At 32.1% G+C, this 26,053-nt stretch overlaps 3 protein-coding genes across 3 annotated transcripts in view; 2 read left to right on the top strand and 1 right to left on the bottom strand.

The window, feature by feature from the left end:
* The window catches only part of LOC139900160 (uncharacterized), a 100,839-nt gene extending 83,275 nt beyond the window's left edge, over positions 1-17,564 (top strand). Inside the window, exons 4-15 of the mRNA XM_071882954.1 lie at positions 8,667-8,754; positions 8,846-9,099; positions 9,184-9,934; positions 10,031-10,369; positions 10,617-10,684; positions 10,835-11,189; positions 11,351-12,285; positions 15,128-15,247; positions 15,366-15,483; positions 15,595-15,894; positions 16,011-16,089; positions 17,192-17,564. Of these exons, the coding sequence (XP_071739055.1) occupies positions 8,667-8,754; positions 8,846-9,099; positions 9,184-9,934; positions 10,031-10,369; positions 10,617-10,684; positions 10,835-11,189; positions 11,351-12,285; positions 15,128-15,247; positions 15,366-15,483; positions 15,595-15,894; positions 16,011-16,089; positions 17,192-17,564 (3,780 nt within the window). The remainder of the gene's footprint in view (positions 1-8,666; positions 8,755-8,845; positions 9,100-9,183; positions 9,935-10,030; positions 10,370-10,616; positions 10,685-10,834; positions 11,190-11,350; positions 12,286-15,127; positions 15,248-15,365; positions 15,484-15,594; positions 15,895-16,010; positions 16,090-17,191) is intronic.
* Positions 17,565-17,771: 207 nt separating this feature from the next.
* Positions 17,772-21,922, bottom strand: LOC139896441 (casein kinase II subunit alpha-like). Its single transcript, XM_071879089.1, has 10 exons — positions 21,554-21,922; positions 21,290-21,419; positions 20,311-20,505; positions 19,442-19,599; positions 19,119-19,209; positions 18,816-18,881; positions 18,549-18,631; positions 18,400-18,463; positions 18,242-18,310; positions 17,772-18,091 (listed from the first exon to the last, which is right to left on the bottom strand). Exons 1-10 carry the CDS (start codon positions 21,898-21,900, stop codon positions 18,035-18,037), a joined length of 1,260 nt encoding a protein of 419 aa, XP_071735190.1. The 5' UTR covers positions 21,901-21,922; the 3' UTR covers positions 17,772-18,034.
* Positions 21,923-23,192: 1,270 nt separating this feature from the next.
* Positions 23,193-26,053, top strand: LOC139896440 (uncharacterized). The gene is made up of 3 exons (XM_071879088.1): positions 23,193-23,372; positions 25,187-25,377; positions 25,730-26,053. Exons 2-3 carry the CDS (start codon positions 25,204-25,206, stop codon positions 25,799-25,801), a joined length of 246 nt encoding a protein of 81 aa, XP_071735189.1. The 5' UTR covers positions 23,193-23,372; positions 25,187-25,203; the 3' UTR covers positions 25,802-26,053.

Below are 26,053 nucleotides of genomic sequence, written 5' to 3'. Positions count from 1 at the left end.
TATCTTATTCCGACTCGCTTGTTTCTTCTTCTACGATTTTGGTTCGTTTTGCCAAGTTTCTAGGGATATATGATGTTCCCCTAATACGAGCCGTCGTTTTCCACATTGGTTTAGAAAAACCTGGTGGTTTAGAGGTTCCCGGGTCATTGTTACAACTTAAGGACTTCGGGGGTTGACGATACATATAAAGTTCATCGGGGTTGGAATTAGATTTCTCTATTTTTATGCCCTTTCCCTTATTATTTTCTTTTGCCTTTTTAAATTCAGTTGGGGTAATTTCTATAACATCATCGGAATTCTCGTCGGAATCCGATTCATCGGAGAATTGGTAATCCTCCCAATATTTTGCTTCCTTGGCGAAAACACCATTGACCATAATTAACCTTGGTCGGTTGGTTGAGGATTTTCTTTTACTTAACCGTTTTATTATTTCCCCCACCGGTTCTATTTCTTCATCCGGTTCTATTTCTTCTTCCGGTTCCGATTCTTCTTCCGGTTCTGACTCTTCTTCCGGTTCCTCTTCGGGAACTTGTGAATCAGTCCACGAATCATTCCAATTTACATTTGACTCTTCATTATTATAAGGTGAGTCAATGGGACTTGTTCTAGAGGTAGACATCTATCACATAATATCAAACGCGTTAAGAGATTAATATATCACATAATATTCACATGTTAAAAATATATAGTTTCCAACAAAATTTGTTAAGCAATCATTTTTCAAGTAAACACGGTCGAAGTCCAGACTCACTAATGCATCCTAACAAACTCGATAAGACACACTAATGCAGAATTCTGGTTCTCTAAGACCAACGCTCGGATACCAACTGAAATGTCCCGTTCTTATTGATTAAAAACGTTCCATATTAATTGATTTCATTGAGAGGTTTTGACCTCTATATGAGACGTTTTTCAAAGACTGCATTCATTTTTAAAACAAACCATAACCTTTATTTCATAAATAAAGGTTCAAAAAGCTTTACGTAGATTATCAAATAATGATAATCTAAAATATCCTGTTTACACACGACCATTACATAATGGTTTACAATACAAATATGTTACATCGAAATCAGTTTCTTGAATGCAGTTTTTACACAATATCATACAAACATGGACTCCAAATCTTGTCCTTATTTTAGTATGCAACAGCGGAAGCTCTTAGTATTCACCTGAGAATAAACATGCTTTAAACGTCAACAAAAATGTTGGTGAGTTATAGGTTTAACCTATATATATCAAATCGTAACAATAGACCACAAGATTTTATATTTCAATACACATCCCATACATAGAGATAAAAATCATTCATATGGTGAACACCTGGTAACCGACATTAACAAGATGCATATATAAGAATATCCCCATCATTTCGGGACACCCTTCGGATATGATATAAATTTCGAAGTACTAAAGCATCCGGTACTTTGGATGGGGTTTGTTAGGCCCAATAGATCTATCTTTAGGATTCGCATCAATTAGGGTGTCTGTTCCCTAATTCTTAGATTACCAGACTTAATAAAAAGGGGCATATTCGATTTCGATAATTCAACCATAGAATGTAGTTTCACGTACTTGTGTCTATTTTGTAAATCATTTATAAAACCTGCATGTATTCTCATCCCAAAAATATTAGATTTTAAAAGTGGGACTATAACTCACTTTCACAGATTTTTACTTCGTCGGGAAGTAAGACTTGGCCACTGGTTGATTCACGAACCTATAACAATATATACATATATATCAAAGTATGTTCAAAATATATTTACAACACTTTTAATATATTTTGATGTTTTAAGTTTATTAAGTTAGCTGTCCTCGTTAGTAACCTACAACTAGTTGTCCACAGTTAGATGTACAGAAATAAATCGATAAATATTATCTTGAATCAATCCACGACCCAGTGTATACGTATCTCATTATTGATCACAACTCAAACTATATATATTTTGGAATCAACCTCAACCCTGTATAGCTAACTCCAACATTCACATATAGAGTGTCTATGGTTGTTCCGAAATATATATAGATGTGTCGACATGATAGGTCGAAACATTGTATACGTGTCTATGGTATCTCAAGATTACATAATATACAATACAAGTTGATTAAGTTATGGTTGGAATAGATTTGTTACCAATTTTCACGTAGCTAAAATGAGAAAAATTATCCAATCTTGTTTTACCCATAACTTCTTCATTTTAAATCCGTTTTGAGTGAATCAAATTGCTATGGTTTCATATTGAACTTTATTTTATGAATCTAAACAGAAAAAGTATAGGTTTATAGTCGGAAAAATAAGTTACAAGTCATTTTTGTAAGGGTAGTCATTTCAGTCGAAAGAACGACGTCTAGATGACCATTTTAGAAAACATACTTCCACTTTGAGTTTAACCATAATTTTTGGATATAGTTTCATGTTCATAATAAAAATCATTTTCTCAGAATAACAACTTTTAAATCAAAGTTTATCATAGTTTTTAATTAACTAACCCAAAACAGCCCGCGGTGTTACTACGACGGCGTAAATCCGGTTTTACGGTGTTTTTCGTGTTTCCAGGTTTTAAATCATTAAGTTAGCATATCATATAGATATAGAAAATGTGTTTAGTTGATTTTAAAAGTCAAGTTAGAAGGATTAACTTTTGTTTGCGAACAAGTTTAGAATTAACTAAACTATGTTCTAGTGATTACAAGTTTAAACCTTCGAATAAGATAGCTTTATATGTATGAATCGAATGATGTTATGAACATCATTAATACCTTAAGTTCCTTGGATAAACCTACTGGAAAATAAAAAAATGGATCTAGCTTCAACGGATCCTTGGATGGCTCGAAGTTCTTGGAGCAGAATCATGACACGAAAACAAGTTCAAGTAAGATCATCACTTGAAATAAGATTGTTATATTTATAGAAATTGAACCAAAGTTTGAATATGATTATTACCTTGTATTAGAATGATAACCTACTGTAAGAAACAAAGATTTCTTGAGGTTGGATGATCACCTTACAAGATTGGAAGTGAGCTAGCAAACTTGAAAGTATTCTTGATTTTATGTAACTAGAACTTGTAGAATATATGAAGAACACTTAGAACTTGAAGATAGAACTTGAGAGAGATCAATTAGATGAAGAAAATTGAAGAATGAAAGTGTTTGTAGGTGTTTTTGGTCGTTGGTGTATGGATTAGATATAAAGGATATGTAATTTTGTTTTCATGTAAATAAGTCATGAATGATTACTCATATTTTTGTAATTTTATGAGATATTTCATGCTAGTTGCCAAATGATGGTTCCCACATGTGTTAGGTGACTCACTTGGGCTGCTAAGAGCTGATCATTGGAGTGTATATACCAATAGTACATACATCTAAAAGCTGTGTATTGTATGAGTACGAATACGGGTGCATACGAGTAGAATTGTTGATGAAACTGAACAAGGATGTAATTGTAAGCATTTTTGTTAAGTAGAAGTATTTTGATAAGTGTATTGAAGTCTTTCAAAAGTGTATAAATACATATTAAAACACTACATGTATATACATTTTAACTGAGTCGTTAAGTCATCGTTAGTCGTTACATGTAAGTGTTGTTTTGAAACCTTTAGGTTAACGATCTTGTTAAATGTTGTTAACCCAATGTTTATAATATCAAATGAGATTTTAAATTATTATATTATCATGATATTATCATGTATGAATATCTCTTAATATGATATATATACATTAAATGTCTTTACAACGATAATCGTTACATATATGTCTTGTTTAAAAATCATTAAGTTAGTAGTCTTGTTTTTACATATGTAGTTCATTGTTAATATACTTAATGATATGTTTACTTATCATAGTATCATGTTAACTATATATATATCCATATATATGTCATCATATAGTTTTTACAAGTTTTAACGTTCGTGAATCACCGGTCAACTTGGGTGGTCAATTGTCTATATGAAACATATTTCAATTAATCAAGTCTTAACAAGTTTGATTGCTTAACATGTTGGAAACATTTAATCATGTAAATATCAATCTCAATTAATATATATAAACATGGAAAAGTTCGGGTCACTACATTAAAGATTTCACAATTAATACTTTGTACAAAAGAATTTTTATTACCGTCTTTATGAAAATATATGTATGTATATTTTCTTCAGATGTAACACATATTTAATGAGTTAATATCATATTAAGCTCATTTAATTTTTGGCTGGATTAGAAATGAATAATCTCTAAAATATTAAAGATTTCATAATCTTCGTGGAGTATTTTACTAATGTAATCAATACTTCGTTATTCAGTTTTATTGATATTTCCTCAGTGAATCATGTTGGTGCTTATGGAACTCTTGCTAACTTCGCAAGGTACAAATGATGTTTTCTATAAAGTTTCGAGTATAACGAAAATGAAAAAGTAAAATCAATTATGTAATTGAATAATACACTTGGTTTATTATGAAATGGAATTCATTAAGTTGAAACAGAGATTGTAGTTAACAATGGTTAAGTTGTTAAGGAAGGATGTACATCATTGCATATTAGTAATATGAACTAACCGAGTAGTACCTACCAGTTAAGATTCACACGTAATAGCATAGTACGAAAAGATTTATTTTGATTTCAAAATTCATATATATTAAATATACATAAAATTTCTTCAGGGAAAATGAGTTAATACTTCATCGGTTATTGTTGCTGGTATTTATTGGTAACTATGGTGCGTATGACGTTGATGCTTGTGGAATAGATTGTGAAGTTGAGGTTTGCGATGCGGATGTTGTTGGTGGTGGTAATGGTACTGTTGGTGTTGTTGTCGGTGGTACTGTTGATACCGGTGATGCTGCTGGTGCTTGTAACCTTTGCACCGTATTCTCCAAAGCCACTACCCGAGCGCGAAGCTCGTTGACTTCTTCTACTACACCTGGATGATTGGCGGTTCGAACGAGCAGATGAATAAGATCCAGAATTTGAGAGAGTATATGATCATGACGAGATATTCTGGAGATGATAGAGAAAATGGTATTACGAACAGGTTCGCCGGTAAGTGCTTCAGGTTCTTCGCCAAGAGGGCAATGTGGTGAATGGAATGGATCACCTTCTTCTTGTCTCCAATAATTAAGTAGACTACGAACCCATCCTCAATTCATCCAGAATAGATGATAACTAATTGGTTGATCCATTCCGGTTACACTGTCTTCGGAATTCAGGTGAATATCCATATCGAAATAGCTGTCGGAGTTTAAGGAATTTGAACTAGATACGGGATTCATCTTACACGATTAGATAAAGGATTTTTGGTATGAAATAATTTTTGGGTATCGGATGATATTCTAATTACATAGAACACCAATATATAGTACAAGGGATCCCGCAAATTACGGAGAAATTTTCGAAAGCTGTCAGGTAAAGTTGACAGTAACAGATATGATAAGATATGAAATTTGGTCTATACACTATCTATGCAATCAATGCAATAAGACGCGTTTAGACTTAAGATGATAGACAGGTAATTTCTGATAAGAAATGATAAGCAAAACTTTTGACATGCACACACAGTCGAAGTCCAGACTTACTAATGCATCTTAACAACTATCAGTTAGACACACTCATGCAAGACCTGGTTCACTAGGACTAACGCTCTGATACCAACTGTGACGATCGCTCCAAATCCATATGGATGAACACGTCATTCATCGATTTCATTGCGAGGTATTTGACTTCTATATGATACGTTTTGTAAACATTGCATTCTTTTGAAAAGGCACACCATAAATAAATATTTAAATCAAAGGTTTTCGACATCTGATGATTTCTACATATAGACAATCACCGTAAATAATAGTTTACAATAGTACTTCCATTGACAATGCAGTCAAAATAAGATACATGGTGATGATTTGGTGAATGCAACGTTTCCTTGATAAATATGCCATGTAAGACTCCATACACATAACTTGTCTAACATATAAGCAAACAGCGGAAGACTTCTAGGAACCTGAGAATAAACATGCTAACAAGTGTCAACACAAAGGTTGGTGAGTTCATAGTTTTAGTGTTTCGCATAATCTGTATATACAAGTGGATCACAAGATTTCAGTTGTTTCATCCAGAAACGTTTATCAAATATTCTACAAGATTGAGCACCCTGGTAACTAAGCTTTAACGTTATAATAAGTACCCCTGTTTTAACATACATGCAACCAACATGTACAATACACGCAATACAACGTGTACTAAACTCAAATAGTATACGTCTGTTTTATAGTTCAGGCTAGGGTTTCTATACCTGGAACAGACGGGGATGTCAAGCCCTATAGATCCATATACAACTACTCGCGCCCACCAGTTCTTATAACTGACAGTTACTAGTTACCAAAGCTAAGGGATTTTCGGTTCAAACTCAGTGTAGAATTAAGTATGTACTTGTATCCATTGCGTTTAAAATAAAGTGCATGTATTCTCAGCCCAAAAATATATATTACAAAAGCATTTAAAAAGGGAGCAAATGAAACTCACCTTAGCAGCATATAAAGTCGTTCACCAAAATGTGATCAAAACTCGAATTACCAAATAACCGTAGATCTCAACCTAGAGAACATATGTTGGTCAATAAATGTCTATCAAGCTAGGTCAGGTCATAGTGTATCACAATCCTAATGCTCGATATCGACATACAAAAGTTATCCAAAGTCATTTCAAAAAGTCAATTTTGACAGTTGTTTAACAAAACGAGACGTACCTTATATAAGGATTCATTTACTCAGTTAGTAATATTCAAAAAATCCAATTTATCAATCTTGTAAACAAGTTGTTTAAATCTTAATTGTAGATTCAAAAGCAATTTCAATTAACGTCAATCATAATTCAGTTGATCATATCTTTTAATCCGTTCATTGAAATTATTCGATATCTAAATGAAAAGTTATTGATTTTTCGCCAGCTTTCCAAAAACATGTATATCATATACCATTTACCAGTAATATATGTATTTAATTCATGATTCATTATAAACTGTTTAACGACAAAATTTAGCATACATGCATGCATAAATATATATACTTGAGCACTAGACATAGATACACAATTAATATATAAAAGATAAGATATGAATGCTCACGTATCAATATTGTGATTCAATATTGCAGGAAAGTACGTAGACGCAACGGAGATGATAAACACTAGGTTTGACTTGCGAATATTACCCATGAACATTACCCATAACCTCCATGACAATAGCCCATAATTTCCTTAGCTCTATCCTGATCGAAAACCCATTTTTGAAAGTGACACGCTCATAACATCGTCGTAGTATTTTATGTATAATACAAATTATTAATAATACTAATAATAATAAGATTAATAATAATATTAATCTTAATAATAATAATAATAATAATAATAATAATAATAATAATAATAATAATAATAATAATAATAATAATAATAATAATAATAATAATAATATAACAGAGGGAGTAATTGTGCAACAAATGAACAAAAATCGTCGAAATTTATAGATGTTTGCTGGGATCTGTCACCATGCGATCGCATGGCTCCCATGACCAATTCCCATGCGATCGTATGGATTGGTTTTACAGCTCACAATGTTTTATCGTGTACCTCGTCGACATATTTATTAATTATATTTATAATATATTTAATTTATATAATTAATTATATATTATATTAAATTCACGTGCATAGTTAACTTGTAATTTTCATTCCGATAAGTCGTACGTCGTCACTCGACTTATGTCCCGGTTCCGGTTTTTCGAACGTCCTTTCGTACACTGAGAAAACTAGTAGTTTTCGTTACTCGACGTGTACCTTTATCAAAAATTAAACTTAATCATTGATAAACTATGTCACTCGAAGTGTAACTTTAATCAATTAAGTGTTTTGGTTATTTGCTTCTATAAATCATCGTCTCGTAGTATATACATATACATATATACATTTTCATTTTGAAATAGTGTTTTACTGTAGCAAAGTTTTTTTTACGGTAGCAAATAGTGATTTTCGAAAACACTGTAGCTTTTCGGGTACTGTAGCAATTCGAAAATACTGTAGCAATTTAGTGTTTTACTGGTTCATCTTAAACGTTCTAGTTAACTTATCTAATTATATCAATCGGATAATCAAACCAATAAGTTTAATGCACAGTATCATATACACAGTACTTTGTTACGTTTTCAAGTTATAGTATATATATATGTATCTATTTACATATAATTGTTCGCGAATCATTGAGAACAATCGAAGGGTAATTGAGTAGTTCAAAAATTTTGAGATTCAACTTTACAGACTTTGCTTATTGTGTCCAAAACATTAAATCATTTAAAGATAAAGTTTAAATTTGGTCAGAAATTTCCGGGTCATCACATAAAGTATTATACGTCTAATACTTGTTAACGTTTTCAAGTTATAATATATACATATATACATATATAACCATGTCCGTTCCTATAATGGTTCGTGAATCTTTGGAATTTGGTCGAGGTTAAATGAATGTATGAACACAGTTTAAAATTCTTGAGATTCATCTTAACAAACTTTGCTTATCGTGTCGGAAATATATAAAGATTAAAGTTTAAATTTGGTCGGAAATTTCAGGGTTGTCACATTTTTCTATATATCTTTGTTATTTTCTAACACTAGCAGGTTGCTTGGTTTATAAACCAATTGCTTGCTGAGGGTGTAAGTATTTCTCTTCTTCTGGTAGCCATTGGTGCTACTTGTAGGATTCTGTGTTTGTAGGCCTTTTAGGATTATTTGTTTCCTGCTATATGTTTTATCTGATTTTTTTGTGTTTTATCTGCTATTGTTCATCATGTCTGCAGATGATGGTTCTGGTTCTGCTATTACTTTGGTTAGTAAGATAGATTTTGGTGATCCTTTATATTTGCATGCTAGTGATACGACAGGTACACCTATTATACCTATTAAACTTAAAGGGACTGAGAATTATACTATTTGGAGTAGATCTATGAAACTTGCTTTATCTACTAAAAATAAAGTAGGGTTTATTGATGCTACTTGTGTTAAGAATAATGATGATCCTGTGCTTGCTAGTCAATGGGATAGGTGTAATTCTGTTGTTTTGTCTTAGATTCTTGGGTCTATATCTGAAGAGTTATATTCTAGTCAAATTTTTTCTATTGTTGCTTCTGTTGTTTAGAATGAATTGCAAGAAACTTATAATAAGGTTGATGGATCCAATATTTTTAATTTACACATTAAAATAAATTCTTTAAAACAAAATGGTGTTCCAATTTCTGATTATTATCACAGTCTTAATACTCTTTGGAAACAATATGATGAGATGGTCAAAATTCTTGCTTGTACTTGTGCTGCTTCTAATGAATTAAAAGAGCATACGAAAATTTTGAGATTAAATCAATTTCTTATGGGATTGGATGATGAATTTATGCAGATTAGAAGCAATATTCTTTTAAGAGATCCAATTCCTGATGTTAAAACTGCTTTTGCAGTTATATCTAGGGAAGAATCTCATAGGAAAATTGCCTCTAATCATTCATCCAATAAAAATCAAAATTCTGCTTTTCTGTCTCATTTTAAAAGCACCAATTCTGGAAATACTGGATCAACTCAATCTTATAATAAGTTTAAGAAAGGTCCTAATCCTAATCTTAAATGTAATAAGTGTAATAAGATTGGTCATACTATTGATAGATGTTTTGAGATAATAGGCTATCCATCTAGTTATAAAAGGACACCTCAGAATAATAATAACAGGTCAATTAGTAGTAATAATGTTGTAACTTCTAATAATGCTTCTTCTGTTAGTGATATGCCTTCCAGTTCTTCTTCTAGTCCTCTTTCCTTAACCAATGATCAAATGACTAAGCTTCTGAGTTTGTTGAATGAGCCATCTGTGCAGTCATCTAATGCTTGTTCTAATATGGAAGGTAGTGTGTTTAATATGAATACATTCTTTAATGATAATTTTCAAACCTTCTTTAACTGTAATTCACATGTTAATGATAATCTGGGATGGATTATAGATTCAGGAGCAAATCAACACATGACTGTGTCTGAAAATAGTCTTTTTAATGTTGTTGACATTTCTGATTTTAATCTTAAAGTTTCTCATCCTAATGGTACAGAAGCTAAATTAAACAAAATAGGAAACCTTCAACTTACATCTAAAATTGTTTTGTATGATGTGTTGGTGGTTCCTGGATATTGTGTATCCCTGTTATCTGTTAGTAAATTAGCTGCAGATAGTGGTTTATTCATTGATTTTGATAGGCATAAATGTTACGTACAGGATTTGATGTCAAGAAACACCCTGGTGACTGGTAGTAACATTAGGGGATTGTATGTGTTTAATAAACATCAAGGTGATAATTTTAATTGTAATAGTTTTTGTTTTGAGTCTGCTACACTTTGGCATTGCAGACTAGGTCATCCTTCAAGTCCTGTTATGCATGTTCTTAAAAATAAACTTAAAATTAATGACAAAGATTTTGATTTTCCTTGTGAGATTTGTTTGAAAGCTAAACAAACTAGAGATGTTTTTCAATTAAGTGAACATAAGTCTACACAACTTGGTGATTTAATGCATTTGGACTTGTGGGGACCTTATAGGGTTACTAGCAAAGAAGGATTTAGGTATTTTTTTGACCATTGTGGATGATTATACTGGGGCTGTTTGGGTATATACGTTAAAAAGTAAAATTGAAGTTTTTGAAAAATTTTCAAATTTGTTTTACTTAATACAAAATCAATTTAATAAAAGAATCAAAATTATTAGAACAGACAATGGAACTGAATTTTGTAATAATCAATTTGATTCTTTTGTTCAGTCCATGGGTATGATTCATCAGACCACTATTCCTTATACTCCTCAACAAAATGGGGTAGTAGAGAGGAAACATAGACACATTCTGAATGTTGCTAGGTCCCTTATGTTTCAGGGGGAAATTCCTCTTATTATGTGGCCTGAATGTGTATTAACTGCTACTTATTTGATTAACAGGACACCCTCCAAGATTCTAGCTGGCAAAACTCCTTTTGAATTGGTTCATGGTTTTGAACCTAATCTCTCCCACTTAAAAAGCTTTGGTTGTCTTGTTTTTTCTAAAGTTTTAAATGATTTTGATAAATTTCATTCTAAATCTGAAAAAGCTGTTTTTATTGGGTATTCTAATTCAAAAAAAGGTTACAAACTTTGGATTTAGAAAGAAAATTGGTGTTTTATTCTAGAGATGTTAAATTTTTTGAAAATGTTTTTCCTTTTAAACTTGTTTCTTCAAAAGAAAATGATTTAAGTGATTCATCTTTAAACAATTTAAATTTTTTTGATTTGTATTCTGAAAAAGATGCCAAGGTAAATAAAAATCCCAATGATGAAGGGAGAGCAATGTCAGATGTAGATTGCCAGGTTGCAACACCTACTGGTAGTTTATTACCAGAGAGTGATAGTAACCTTGGTGACTCAGTTGATGATAATGTTCATGAAAATGAACTCCCTGAGGGTAATCTTTTTAATCAAAATACTTCTGAAAATGTAAATGAGCCAGTTAATCAAAGGAAATCTGAAAGGGTGACTGTGTTACCTAGGAAATTTGATGATTATGTTGTTGAAGGTAAAGTTAAGTATGGTTTAGAAAGAGTTGTTAACCTATCTAAACTAAGTCATGATAATTATGTGTTTGCTTCTGTGTTAAATAAGTCAATAGAACCTAAAAATTATCAACAAGTTGTTACTGACCCTAATTGGGTAACAGCCATGAATGATGAAATGGAGGCTTTATATAGAAATAATACATGGATATTAACTGACTTACCTGGGGGTAGAAACCCCATTGGCTGCAGATGGATATATAAGATCAAATATAAGTCTAGTGGTGAGATAGAAAGATATAAAGTAAGACTTGTTGCTAAGGGTTATAGTCAAAGAGAGGGAATTGACTATGAGGAAACCTACTCTCCTGTTGCTAAAATGGTTACTGTAAGATGTTTGCTTACTGTTGCTATTCAGAATAATTGGAATTTGTATCAACTTGATGTTAATAATGCTTTTTTATATGGAGATTTGTCTGAAGATGTTTATATGGAGTTACCTCAAGGTTATTTTTCTCCTACTAAGACTAGAGTATGTAAACTTGTAAAATCTTTATATGGTCTTAAACATGCACCTAGACAATGGAATGAAAAGTTAACTTTAGTATTAAAAGAAAATGGTTTTGTTCAAAGTCTAAATGATTATTCATTATTTGTTAAATGTTCTGATTCTCTGTTTCTGGCTTTACTGGTATATGTTGATGATATTATTATTACTGGTAACAATGAGTCTGAAATTTCTAAGTTTAAATCTTTTTTAAAATCCAAATTTCTTATTAAAGACTTAGGAGAATTAAAGTATTTTCTTGGTATTGAAGTTCTTAAGTGTGATGCCCCGAACTAAATCATCATGTACGGACCATCAACAGCAAGACTAGTATAACAGCGGAAGCAACCTTAAGCACCTGAGAAAAACATGCTTAAAAACGTCAACACAAAGGTTGGTGAGCTATAGTTTAAGTATAACAGTAATGTGAGGTAGGCCACGAGATTTCTGTGCTACAAAGAGCGTTTCAAAACAGTAATCCAAATCAGTATGTTTAAGTATATGCTCAACCGTGGGCACTCGGTAACTAACTTAACGTTTAATAATATATCACCCCCTGAAAGTACACTTGGCAAGTGCGTATGTTTACGAAGTATTAAACACTCGTTAAATGATAGCGCGACTAGCCCGAGTGGGGATGTCAAACCCTATGGATCCATATCTAAGATTCGCGTTCACGGTTCAAAAACCAATGATTAAACGTTACCGAGCTAAAGGGAATGTTTATGCCGTTGTATAACCCACACATATATAAAGTTTAAGTACTCATGCCTAGTATGTAAAACATAAAATCCGCATGTATTCTGAGTTTCCAAAATAAGTTAAAGTAAAAAGGGAATGTTATAACTCACAATGATAAAGTAGCGGTAAAGTATGACTCGGAAAGTAAGCAAGTAATGAAGGTTGTCCAAATGGGTCCTCAACCTAAGTCAAATAGTACTAAGTCAGTAAATCGTCCGAATAAGTTTAAAAGTATGTAAATAAGGTCTTAAGGGTCATCATCATTCATCATCAAACAAAAGGTGTAAAGTAAGTTTCGTTCATGAAAAGAGTTTAAAACAAAGGCTGAGTTCGGTCAGTCACCACGACCTCTATACCTACTGAAATAAAGTGAGACAAGTGGTCATGGCTCCGTATATGAGTCCTTTAGTTGTGGTAAAAATTACAGAAGCAAACTCGTCTTCGTTTGACCGTGGCGACGGTCTAAGTACGAGTAGGTCAGAATTTTCAGCACAACGTTAAAAGGACATAGGGACGATCGGAGGGCCATAAATCCTAAAACGAAACTCGGATTAAGACGAGTCCTATATGAAAAGTTATATACTCGAACAGAGCTATCTTAAAATCATAATTACAGCAGCCCAGGTCATACGAGTCAGACACAGAAACGGTAAAACAGTAGGGTCAGTAGGTTCAGGTGGTTCTTGGTGCTCGATGCTTATCATGGTTCTCATCCTTGATGCATATAGCTTCAAGTGTACAACTCGTTGATGTGTTTGCATCATTTTCACCAAGGTTTGACCATCATAACCCAAGTGTAAGTCTAAGACATGAAGCACAACTCACTTAAGTGTTGCAAGTGTTTTGATGAACCAAAGTTACATCAAAGTCTTAGATTTAACACATACATGAAATATAAAAGAAATGTAGAACTTCAAACTTGAAAATAAACTAACTAATCAAGATCTTAAGATGTAGAACATAGTTCTTAGTTTGATCTTGAAGATCCAAGACTCAAAAGTCTAGATCTAACATAAGTGTACAAAGTTATAATTAAAGAAAGCTTACTTACATGTTCTTGAACTTTTAAAGTTAATTTTAGTTCAAGATTAATGAGATCAAAGTTAACTAGTAACACTTGACCAATCTTAACCAACAAACATGAATTTAAAGTGCATAATATAAAGAAACAAGCTAGGTAAACAAGTAACTAGTTCATGGGTTGTTCATACTTTAAAGATTCAAACCAAAGTTTGATCTTTAAGAATGTAAACTTTAAGTTTACAATCATGACTTACAAGTAATGATTCTACAACCATGAACTTAAAATCTTTTAACATATTAAGTGTAAAATCATAAACTAGAAAGTTTATGTTCTTGTGTGTTCTTGTAAATACAAGATAAATGAAGAACAAACTAACAAGTTTGGTTCTTGAAAACTAGTAAGTAAATAATAACAAGTAACAAAGTAACAACAACTAGTAAGTATCAACAACAAACAAAGAACAAAAGATGATGATGATATGTATGTATGTTTTCGGTTTTGAGTAAGAAAAAGGAAGAGGAAAACTTGTTCATTTTACTTACAAGAATGGAGAGAAAGTTGAGAGGAAAGATGCAAGTATTTTTTTGTGTGTGTAAAAGTGAGAGAGTAATGAAAGAAAGCTAGTTGATAAGTAATAAAAAAAAAAGTTTGAATCCTCCCTTGGCTACACCAAAGTTCACGGTTTTGGGGGAAGAGAAGAGGGAGGGTTTTGTTCACTAGTTACTTGTATGTAAAGTCTTAAAAGTTGGTTATTAGATGGTTGTTGCATGGGAAGAACAAGTAACTAACTAGTAACAAGATTCTTCATGTATTAATCACTTAGTTATGTTTGAAAGTAGTACTTACATGTGGTGATGGGCTAATTAAGTCCATAAAGATGTAGGGTGGGCTCATAAGGTCCAATAATACTAAAGAAAGCCCAAGTTCAAGTGATTAACAAATTAAGTCCAACAAAAGCCCAAGTAATTAACTAGAAACCTTAGTTAATTAAAATGATTAATAAACTTAATCATGAATGTAAATAATATTCTAAAATATTATTCGTGAAAGTTTTGTGTGTCACAAAGTCGTTTCGGGCATTCAAGAATCATGTATGGTAGCAAGTAAATGTATAACAATACATTCGTTAAATCACAAGTATTAATAATAACCATTATTATTTAAAGATGGAAAAGTCAGGGTCGTTACATTAAGTCTGAAGATGGTTTGTGTTTAAGTCAGAGGAAATATTGTATTGAGTTGCTTGATGAATTTGGTTTGACTGGATGTAAACCTGTTGGAGCACCTTTAGAAACAAATGTTTCCATTGTTTCTGAACCTACAGATAATGATCCTCCATTAGTAAATATTACTAAATATCAACAACTAATTGGTAAATTGATTTATTTGACTATGACCAGACCTGATATTGCTTTTTTCTGTACAATGTCGTAGTCAGTTTATGCATTTTCCTCTACAGTCTCATTTAAATATTGCTTTAAGGTTACTAAGATACTTGAAAGGATCTCCTGGTAAAGGTGTTCTGTTAAAAAAGGCTGATAGTATCTCTTTAACAGCATTTGTAGATGCAGATTGGGGTAAGTGTTTAACTACTAGAAAATCTGTTACAGGTTATGCTATTTTTTTTTGTGGTTCACTTATTTCCTGGAAAAGCAAAATACATGCTGCTGTATCCTGATCTTCTACAGAATCTGAATACAGAGCCTTAGCTTCTATCACTTGTGAAATTTTATGGATTCTTAAAGTTTTAAAAGATCTTAATTATACAAATCTTTTACATGTTCCTGTTCATTGTGATAACAGATCTACAATTTTACTTGCAGCTAATCCTGTTTTTCATGAAAGATCAAAACATTTTGAAATTGACTTACATCTTGTAAGGAATAAATGTACTTCTGGTGTTATTGATATTGTGCAAATTGATTCTGAAAACCAAACTGCTGACATATTTACAAAAGGGTTGGGAATTAATCAACATAATTTTCTTTGTGACAAACTTTGTCTTGTTAATATGTTTCATGCCTAGATTAAGGGGGAATGTTAAAATGATAATCCAGCATGAAACATATTTTGTTCTGTTAGTTATTGTGTTGGTGTTTTGTAGGTTATTTCTCTATTGTTGCTGTTATTGCATGCATTAAAGATAGTTGGAAGTGGGCTTATTTTAGCTTGGAGCACAAGGTGTAAGATGGAGCCCAAATGTACCAGCCCAAGATATTTTAAGCCCAAGACTAATTTATTTATATACCTAATTTATTTTTCTGTATTCTCATTCTCATTATTCTGTTCTCTCTCATATCATTCGATCTAGGTTTTTCTCACATTCATCTTGCTCTCGTTTTTCAATTTTGGCTGTAATTTTAGATTGAACATATTGTTCAATCTTGATAGGTTGTGAGTTTTCTGAAGGTTTGTATATTGTGAAGGTTTGTATATTGTTTCTGATTGAGAGATTGTTGAGAATCATTGTGTTCAGATTGTTGATTTGTACAATCTGATGTTAGTTTGATATTTTTCTGTTGAATCTTTAAATTCTTACAGTGATTTATTAATTAATTCATATTATCTAACTGTTTTATTATCTTAAAAAATAAACATTAAACATATAACTTTAATCACTAACATTGTATTGAACATTATTCCTGCTCCTTCCGTTTTTTGGTGACAGTGTTCTCGACTTCTCATAGTTCCACATGTACACTCTCAATGACTCCATCACTACTCCTGGTACTCTTATGTCTTAATATACTTCAAAAGATTAACCGATACACTATATATCGTGCAAAATTTGTGAGAAAAAAACAAGTGAACAAATATAATACCAAAATATGCGTCTCATATCATCGAACCATATACGACGTATATTATAGTATAAATCTGTTGCATATAGTTGAACTGTAGAAATACTCCATTGTTGCGTGTTTTGCTTATTTTGTTATATATTTATAAAAAAATTAATTGGCAGTTTGGCATCTCTAATATAATACAAGTGTGACGTCATATCAACTTGGTCTACCAAATTATTGATAATATAAAAATCTCCTGCGGAGTATTATTTAAATTAATCCTGAATTTGATTTTACATGTAAAGAATTGAATTACAACAACAGACCTACTACTTAAAATATATAGTATATCTTAATAACATAACAAAAGCATATTAGACATTTCTAGTAGTTAGTGTGACACGACAAAGTTTTGGAAGGTTTTTGAGTATTGCGACTATAATGTAACAATTGTAGTAATAAAGAGTGTAGTGTAGAAAGTTGTGAAAAATGAGTGTAGTCGAGAGAAGATTGTGAAAGATGAATGTGAAGTATGTCCAATTGGGCTCTCGACTAGGGGTGCGCAATTCACTCAGTTACGAGTCTCGTCGCTCAGGAGCTCATCACCTATAGGTTTACTCGACAGTGTGGGGACCCATTGTGGTTGTCGCTACCTCAAGTATGTCTCCCCACTTTCTTATGTACTTGCACAATTTTGTGTCCACTGCCCACAAAGGGCACTCATGGATGGTTCCAAGTTCCAACACAAAAACTTCCGGAAAACGTCTAGTTGCAGACTTCTTTGCCAGTTCAAAGTTGTACGCTGTCAAGAAGTTCAGCCCAAACACCCAATTAGAAGTGTTCATGTGTTGTCGATGCTCCACCTCAGATAAAAACACCCGTCATATGAGAACGCGTTACAAATGGCCTTATGAATATAACAGATGACTACTAAAAAATTGAATACATAAATGTAAACGGACTTCAAGGTTTGTGTATTTCTTTGCAGCTTTTCCTATCACTCCATAATAAAACTAGTAAATTACCCTCTGAATAAATAAGAACAACTCAGATTTAAAGGGAAAAGGAAAAAGAGCACAGTTGCACAAGTACTATATTTAATAGATTGATTTTTGCAGTTCCAAAACTTACAACACTGGGTATAGAGCAGCCTCAACCATTTTACCTTTAAATAAAGTCAACTTGAAAGAAAAATACAATCAAACACACACACTAACACGTTTCTCATGCAAGTAAATACAAGAGGAACATCATAATCATAATAATAATAAAGAAAGTATGATGAACAATATCGAGCCATAACATAGAGAGGGGAGCACAATAGCTATTCTTTTTTTCTCCACTATGATCGGGTCCTGCTACTTTCTGCGTTTCTTATTGGGTAAAAATACGGATGTGCCTGCATCATACCAACCACAACAATCCCATATATCACTTTGTGTTTGCATATATAAGTATATAACCCTGTAAATCTAAATGATTTTCTACGCTAGTTATGTTATAATATTTCCAACATTGCTCAGTGAATAAATGACCAATAAAAATATACCATTGCTTCTTTAGCAGTGGGCCTTTCTTGATGATCATACCGAAGCAACTTGTCAAGAAAGTCAATTGCCTGTTCAACAAACAGTTACAAGTGTAAAACATAAGCTCACAACAGAAAACAGTTAGATCATTATGTCACTTATCCAACAACTTTTGTACCTCGGGGACAGCTAAATGTTGATTATCAGAATTAATGAACTTTGTCCATGGTTTCCTGCTATGCCTGCATGATTAACCAAAAAAAACGTAACAATCATTAGTTAATGACTAATGAAGCTTAGTTCTGGAATGGGTATTTAGTTACATACCTCCCGACAAGGGCAGTGAGATTTGGATCTAACTCTAAGCGATACCTCTGTAGATAAGTATTTAAATCATCCGTACCTAACACCTGTCACAATAAAGACCATATACAACATCAACACTTTTCATTGGCTTATTTGGTGGTAAAAGTACTCTAGACAAAAAATAAATAAATAAATAATAAAAAATAAAAATAAAAACTCTTTTTTCCCTAGGGATTAAAAACGTGAGACAATAAAAAATGCAGACTTTAATATGATTAATATCTGTACCTTGGCAATTTTGACCAGCTGATCATAATTGTCATGTCCATAGAAGAATGGTTCCTTGCGAAATATCTGTACAAAAAAAACAGCCATTAAAGCAAAATGGAATTAAGGCATAAGCAATTCCTAGACCAACTTACACTTAATCATAACAATCAAGGAGTACAAATGGTTTAATCATAAACATAGTGACTGATAAAGAAAACGTGCCACCTATAGTACAATGAATTAAAAAAGGTTCGTCAGCTATAAAAATAAAAGAAATGAATGACATCATGCAAAAAGATAAGGTTAGAAAAACATAATTACCATTCCAGCGAACATACAGCCAAGGCTCCATAAGTCTAATGAGTAATCATAATCTTGCAAATCGACAAGCAGTTCTGGACCTTTAAAATATCTGCACTTAACTAAAATGAGTAAGTGGAACATACACGTGATAGAAAGCAATAAAACACAAACAAAACAATAAAACATTTTGCATTAAGTACAGATACATGTGAAAGAAAATATAGATTTGCATCTTGAAATGGATGGTAGATAGTTTAATAGGATAAGTTCATTGCTTCCCTGAACATCATAAAGATTATGAAATATGAGTTTTATACAAATAAAAATAAATAAATACATACCTAGATGCTACACGAACATTATACTCCTTGCCTGGATGATAAAACTCTGCAAGGCCCCAATCTATAAGACGAAGCTTACGCTTTTCATGATCAATCATTACATTGTGGGGCTTCACATCTCGATGCATGATTCCTTGAGAGTGACAGTAATCTAATGCCTACACACATCAACACAAAGTGCTTTAGAAACATGTAAAATTTCATATTATAAATGGTCACACGAAGAGTCACAAACCAATAAAGATGAGTATAGGCATAAAAATCAAAAGAACAAGTAACTAAAGGTCCCACAGAAGCGCAATTCACCGACATAGACACTAAGAATGTTACCATAATATCAAATACTCAGTTACACCTCACAAGCATAAATTTTTAAGACTTATACTAAAATGTAAAGTGTGCTACATCCACACATTGTTATCACTTATATGCCAAATAAAACCTTATCAAATATTACCCATTCCCATAATCAATTACTGACAAATTAGAAACTTTGCCCATGTGTCCATTTTACATATATAAGTGGCCAAAAATTGCTAACTTATCTTTACTACCAAGGTGGAAAATAAGAAATTGTTGTACACATATAAGTAGCCAAAAACTGTTAACATGTGTATGCAGCATTTAGCCGCAGTTTCAACATGATAGAAAAATATTATCTAAATTCAAAACAGGCTTACTAAATTCAGATGTTATTTAATTGAATGAAGACAGGGAACAACAAGTATATGCTTCATTCATGCACAACACAAGACATATAGGCTATAGCATATACCTAAAGAGAAAAATGAATAATCACAACTCGCTTAATCATGTGTGTTCTATTAAACAGATGGCAGACGAAAGAAGCACGCACTTGAAATGCTTACCTTTAAAAGTTCGTATATATAATAGCGAATATCCGCATCAGATAAAGTTGGATACAGCACTTTAAAATCAGTGTTGTTCACATACTCAAATACTAAACTCGGTGTCTTTGATTGCTGATCTCTAACAATATCCAGTAACTTGATAATATTTGGCCCACCACAAAGGTTTTGTAAAATTTTGATCTCCCTCTTAATCTGCATTCGACAACAAAAATGTTGAAATCAAAAATGGAACTAAAAGTTTGTCTTTTACACAGTGCAATATGAGAAGAGAGAAGATAGTGTAAGTAATAATAGACAATGGATCTACAGAATTGACCACATATATAATTCACAACTCCACATAAACTGATCAAGTGAACTTTTTTATAAATTCTTATATACAGAGCCGGTGTATCTTATGGATTAACAAAAGCAGTTTGGCGACATGAACTTTGAATATGATCAGCCAAAGCCCATAAGAACTTTCTTTAACAAGGCAACATGATTTGCATGCAAAAGAAACCATAAGTGAGCTTTAGCTATAACCCCCTAGCAAATGAATATCCACAATTCTTGCTAAGCATATTTCCTAATTACAAGTTGTAAACTTTGTAAAATGGGCCAAATGGCAACTTCCAACACTCATTCTAGCCAAGATCGTTTGATAATACACACATCTAAATCGAAGACACTTCAAACTACTCCTGGTAACTGAGCTAAACATCATAACAAAGAACTTTCACATCCTTCTTCTATCTTATAACAGTTTGAATTTCCATACATGTCAAACTACTAATATTAACAGCTAAATAAACCTATTTGCAGTACACATCCAATCGGTTAGATTAATCTCAACCAACATGCAACTGTTGGAGTAATTAATCTGTAGACACCTAATGAAAGTCCATCTATATTCTTTGAAATAAATTTAAGGTATAAGAAACTAATCATGCAGTAGCAATGTAGCATAAAAGAATACAATCATATATAGACTAACCTTCTTCTTCTTAACAGGTTTAAGTATTTTAATAATGCATTTTTCGTCATCCGTACAGTGAAATCCTTCAAAAACCTCACTGTATTTCCCTCTTCCAACCTTCCTTACCACCTCATAATTATCCTGCTCCCTGAAACAAAAAAAAAAAATCATAATAAAAAGCAACAATTTTTAGCTTATATTTACTCAGCTTATGATGTAACTTTCAAACACGAGCTAAATATATAGATACAGAAATTGATGAAAACAGAAACCCTAACTAACCCCCATTGAACGGTCAACGATTCGTAATCCCAATACTCCTTAGGACGGATAACATTAACATCGGTATAAACCCTAGATTTGGAGGGAGCGCCAGGACGGCGAGTAGCTTTACCAATCTTCTGAGCCAGGGTTTCCTGTAGAGATGGCGTCGGCCGGAGGCTGTTGTAAAAGGAAGGTGGAGGTGGTTGACGGGGAGTTTGGTTTTGATGAGGATATTTGAGTTTTTGTTTGTTACGATGTTGTTGCGGTGGTTGTGCGGATGCGATGTGACGGAGAGGGCGGAGTAAGGTTGAAAATGATGGAGGGAATTTGGGGATGATGAATTGAAGAGAAGGCCGTACGGCCATCAAACAAAAGGAAGGGTGTGTTAATAATAATGTTACAAAAAGTCTTAAAAAATAAACACAAATCTCAATCAAGATCCCAACCCTCATCCTTTTCTTTTTTCCTTTTTCATTTTATCTTTTTCTTTTCCTATCTTTTTAATTTATTTTACTAATTACTAATTTACTATAATTAATTTATTTATTTGTTACTCACAACTTCACAAAATTAATAATCACAAAATAAAGTTAAAATTTACAGAGTATGATTTATTAACAATCACAAAAAATAATGTTAGAATTATAATTAATGCGAAGCTTTTAAAATCAAGAACAATAATAACAAAACAAATATATATTTAAATTACCCGTTACTAAATTAAAAGTTCAAATTCAAATGAATCATCAAAAATTCAAAATAATTATCATTACCATTGCCAACAATACTATTTACCATGAGAGTGTCACCGTTCACAGTGGCATCTCATGGTAAATATTTTCAACTATGATACACCGTTTTTTTCTTTCTTTTTAAATTTTTTCTCACTAGTTATTACTAATGATTAATTGAAAATATAGACAAATATCACATCATAATTTAATCGGTGTTTTTAATTTAAATATATAATATATAAATTCATGTATAAAAAATATTATATAACTTTTTAGTAGAAATTTAACATTCATCATATTAAAAATTAATTGGGGCATTTTTTTAGATGTTATATTGATTATATTATATCATATTATATTTATCATGATAAAAGTTTGTTTTAAGTGAAATTTAATTTTATCGTAGTAAATAATAATGGGTTGATCAAGAGGAAAAACTTTAGAAGTTAAATTAAAATGCAATTAGAGATGACAAAAAAAATTCGTATCTAATTGAAAATTCGAAACTTGATGTTTTTAGGCTAGGTTTGGGTTGGGTAAATGGTCTAGGCCGGGTATGTGAGGTTTTTTTTCGCGGGTTCGGGGATGATTTTAGACACAAAACCGATTACTCGATCCGTATACTAAAAAAAAGGCCTTAGGCATATACTCAGCCCGTGAACTCAATTACTCAGCCTATATATCCGATTACCCGACTCGTATACTTGGAAAAAACTTGAATACCTTTGAAAAAACACAGTTATCCAATGTTTCATAAGTAAATGGAGATCTGAGTACTCGTGTCTCATGACCCGTTTATCCGCTACTTAGTAAATAAATGGGTCTGGATTCTGAACATGTTTTTTAATTGTGCTCCGGCCCAATGTCATGATGCACTAGTTTAGTAAATATCGTAATAGTTTAAGGTCTAATATGAAATATTTATGATGTCTTTTTCCATTTCGTTTAAGAAAAAATAACCTGTGCATCGTCTCGATTTCATCTTCTATCTCCCGCCGTCACCACTATCACCGCTGCTACCCATCGGAGTGCTCTTCCAGAAGCTTCCTTATTTTCCTTCTTAACGTCCACGTCTCATTTATACACAGTGCTCTAGTATTTTTGTAAGTACTTATTCAATTTGGTTTTCACGATTCGGTTTAGTTTATATGTATTATATGATATGAAGACTGAATGAAGTTACTGTTACGACATAAACGTTGTGATTTGTGTGTATTGCATTCATTCGTTGCTTTTCATCGGTATTCAGTTTTATTTTGGGAGTTAGGGTTTTATTTTTTAAAATCGATAGGATTTTTTTCATAAGAATCGCTTAGAAAATATTATAAATCAGTTGAAGACATTTTTAACTACGTAACATGTTTAACTTTGTTAATCTGTTTTAATATTGAATTTTGATGTGCTGTTTATTTTTTTGCTTAATGGAAAGTTTATTGAAAGTAAAAACATAGTCATTAAACTACTATTAAGCTTTTAAAACGAGCTAATAGTTGCCTATGTTCGGATCATTTTAGCTCTATTTCCTGGATCTGATGTAAAGTTAGGATTATGTATTTATATTCATGGTTGGATCATGAATATTAGCTATTTAGATAAGCACTTTATGTTACTAAATAACATATGCAGGTATATCCAAATTTTTAGAATGCTTTATCTATGCTGTACAATTTTTGTTTTCTAGTTAAGTGCACTTTAGATTTATTTGTACATGGCCATGAAACTAAAAAGCTTACATTAAAGTCTTTTCCAAGGTTTAGCATAAAAGATTGGAATCTCGTATGCTGACCTTTATTCGTGTGGTTTTGAATACCTAGAATTAGAGTTTTAAGTGTGAAAAAGATCATAATTTTTAGGATGTGAATTTTGAAAGGCGTATTTTTGTTGTTTTTGTGCAATGTTGTCGTTTGTTACACATGTGATGTGAGAACTGAGATTTTTGAGCATCATTTTTAGGATGTGAATCACTAATATCACAGTGAGCTGGTGTTTATAAGTTTTGTAGTGGTGACTATTAGCAGACACATGTGCTGTCTTATGTGTGTGTATATGTGAATACATGTTATGATTAGCGTTAAGGAGATTACTTAAAAATCGTCAATACTAGGACATTAATCACCTGTGAGAACTGAGAAATATGGAGTTAGCAATTTATATATAATAGTTGATCTAGCTCCACATGCCAGTTGCCGAATATATGCGTAAAAACTTCAAGTTTCAACCTTTTTCAATAAAAAAATTTGAAGATTAATATTGTATTCATGTGCTTAGGTTTAAGCCTTGTTTAAGATTATAAATTGTAACTTTATAATTCCTGTAGAGTTGTATCTTGTTTTATATTTTAAGATCAGGTAATATAACTAGAGAAGAACGTGGATTAATTTTTCTAACATCATCATACCACCAATAACAGTTACGAGATAGTTTGCACTTTGTATTTAGCCGATTTGCTTTGTAATGTCTACAATTTTATATGTCTTTTATTTGTCATACACTCATACATTACTATCTTCAAAGTTACCTGCTACTGCTTTAGTTTGTTTAGTAATTTATCACAAATTTATATTGTATTGTTCTTTGTTCTATAAGGTACGAGTATCATATGTGAGCTATAGTAATACTGGGCCTTGGTGTGATTCTATAGTGACAGGGAAAATGATTTTCTTGCATTTATGATCATATATTTTTATTTATCACAAAATCATACATTTTCAATGTTTTTCTTAAAAGCTCTGAATTCCCTCTTCTTGACTCTGAGCAATATGTTAACACTGCAATACTGAACATCTTATGCCCATGTAACTATTTAACTATCATTTCTATAATCAAGAAATGTCACTTATGTTGTTGATCTTCATAGCATTAAAAATTTTGTCTGTTCACCTTTGTAAACCTGTTGTGTTATTGATTTGGGCTGTAGATTTTACTTCTAAAAACATGGGCAAAAAAGCTGGTGAGCTAACTATAAATGCAAAGAAGTTTGGTGGCAATCTTACGAAACCGTGTCTTAAGGATGTGACGGCTTTTCTTGGCTGCTTGTCCCTTAATCATAACAATGATGAAAAGTGTGCTCGTCAAAGGCAGCAGCTAGCTGCTTGTTTGGAGAGTCAGGTAAATATTTCATATCAACTATGTTCACCAACAGTGGTGAATCATCATTAAATGTATGTTACGGGTCAAAACAAACACTTTTCATATATTTTGTATTATTGTGTACATATTATTCAACTTCCTGAGTGTGTTCGTGTAAAATACACTTCAGAGATCCTTCAATCTGTTTGACCAGTTATCTTTTTTTGCTAACTGCTTTTATACCCATTTGACCCGTTAAAGTTAAAACAGTACCATAGTCAACCCATTCAAAAGAAAATGGGGCGAAATTGTCACCCCTAAATTATCGATTTGTATCTGATTCTCTATTGATAAGTGATAACACTCCTAGTTCCTGATTGATGTTTTGCAGACGGGTAAAAAGAAAAAACCCTGGGGAACCCTCAATTATCACTTGCAGAGGCTCAACAAAGGAAGGAAGTAGTTTTGCTTGTTTGAAGAATATAATATTAATTACGTCTAATGCAGCGATTACAGATTTTCAGGCGTCTTTCAACGAACCATTATGCTCTATTTTGCAATTTTCGCAATGATCATAAATCGGTAGTGTTTTTCTACATGAATATATTATTGTTATGTTCGGTAAGCAAATTACAAGAACCAAGTTTTCAAGCGTTGGCTACATGAAATAATAGTATCATTTTATGTTTATTCACTATTCGACACTTTTTTATGA

Source organism: Rutidosis leptorrhynchoides, chromosome 3 (genome assembly GCF_046630445.1).
Source record: "Rutidosis leptorrhynchoides isolate AG116_Rl617_1_P2 chromosome 3, CSIRO_AGI_Rlap_v1, whole genome shotgun sequence".
Lineage (NCBI taxonomy): Eukaryota > Viridiplantae > Streptophyta > Magnoliopsida > Asterales > Asteraceae > Rutidosis > Rutidosis leptorrhynchoides.
Note: the sequence above shows the minus strand (reverse complement) of the source record. Positions and strands in the feature narration are given on the sequence as shown.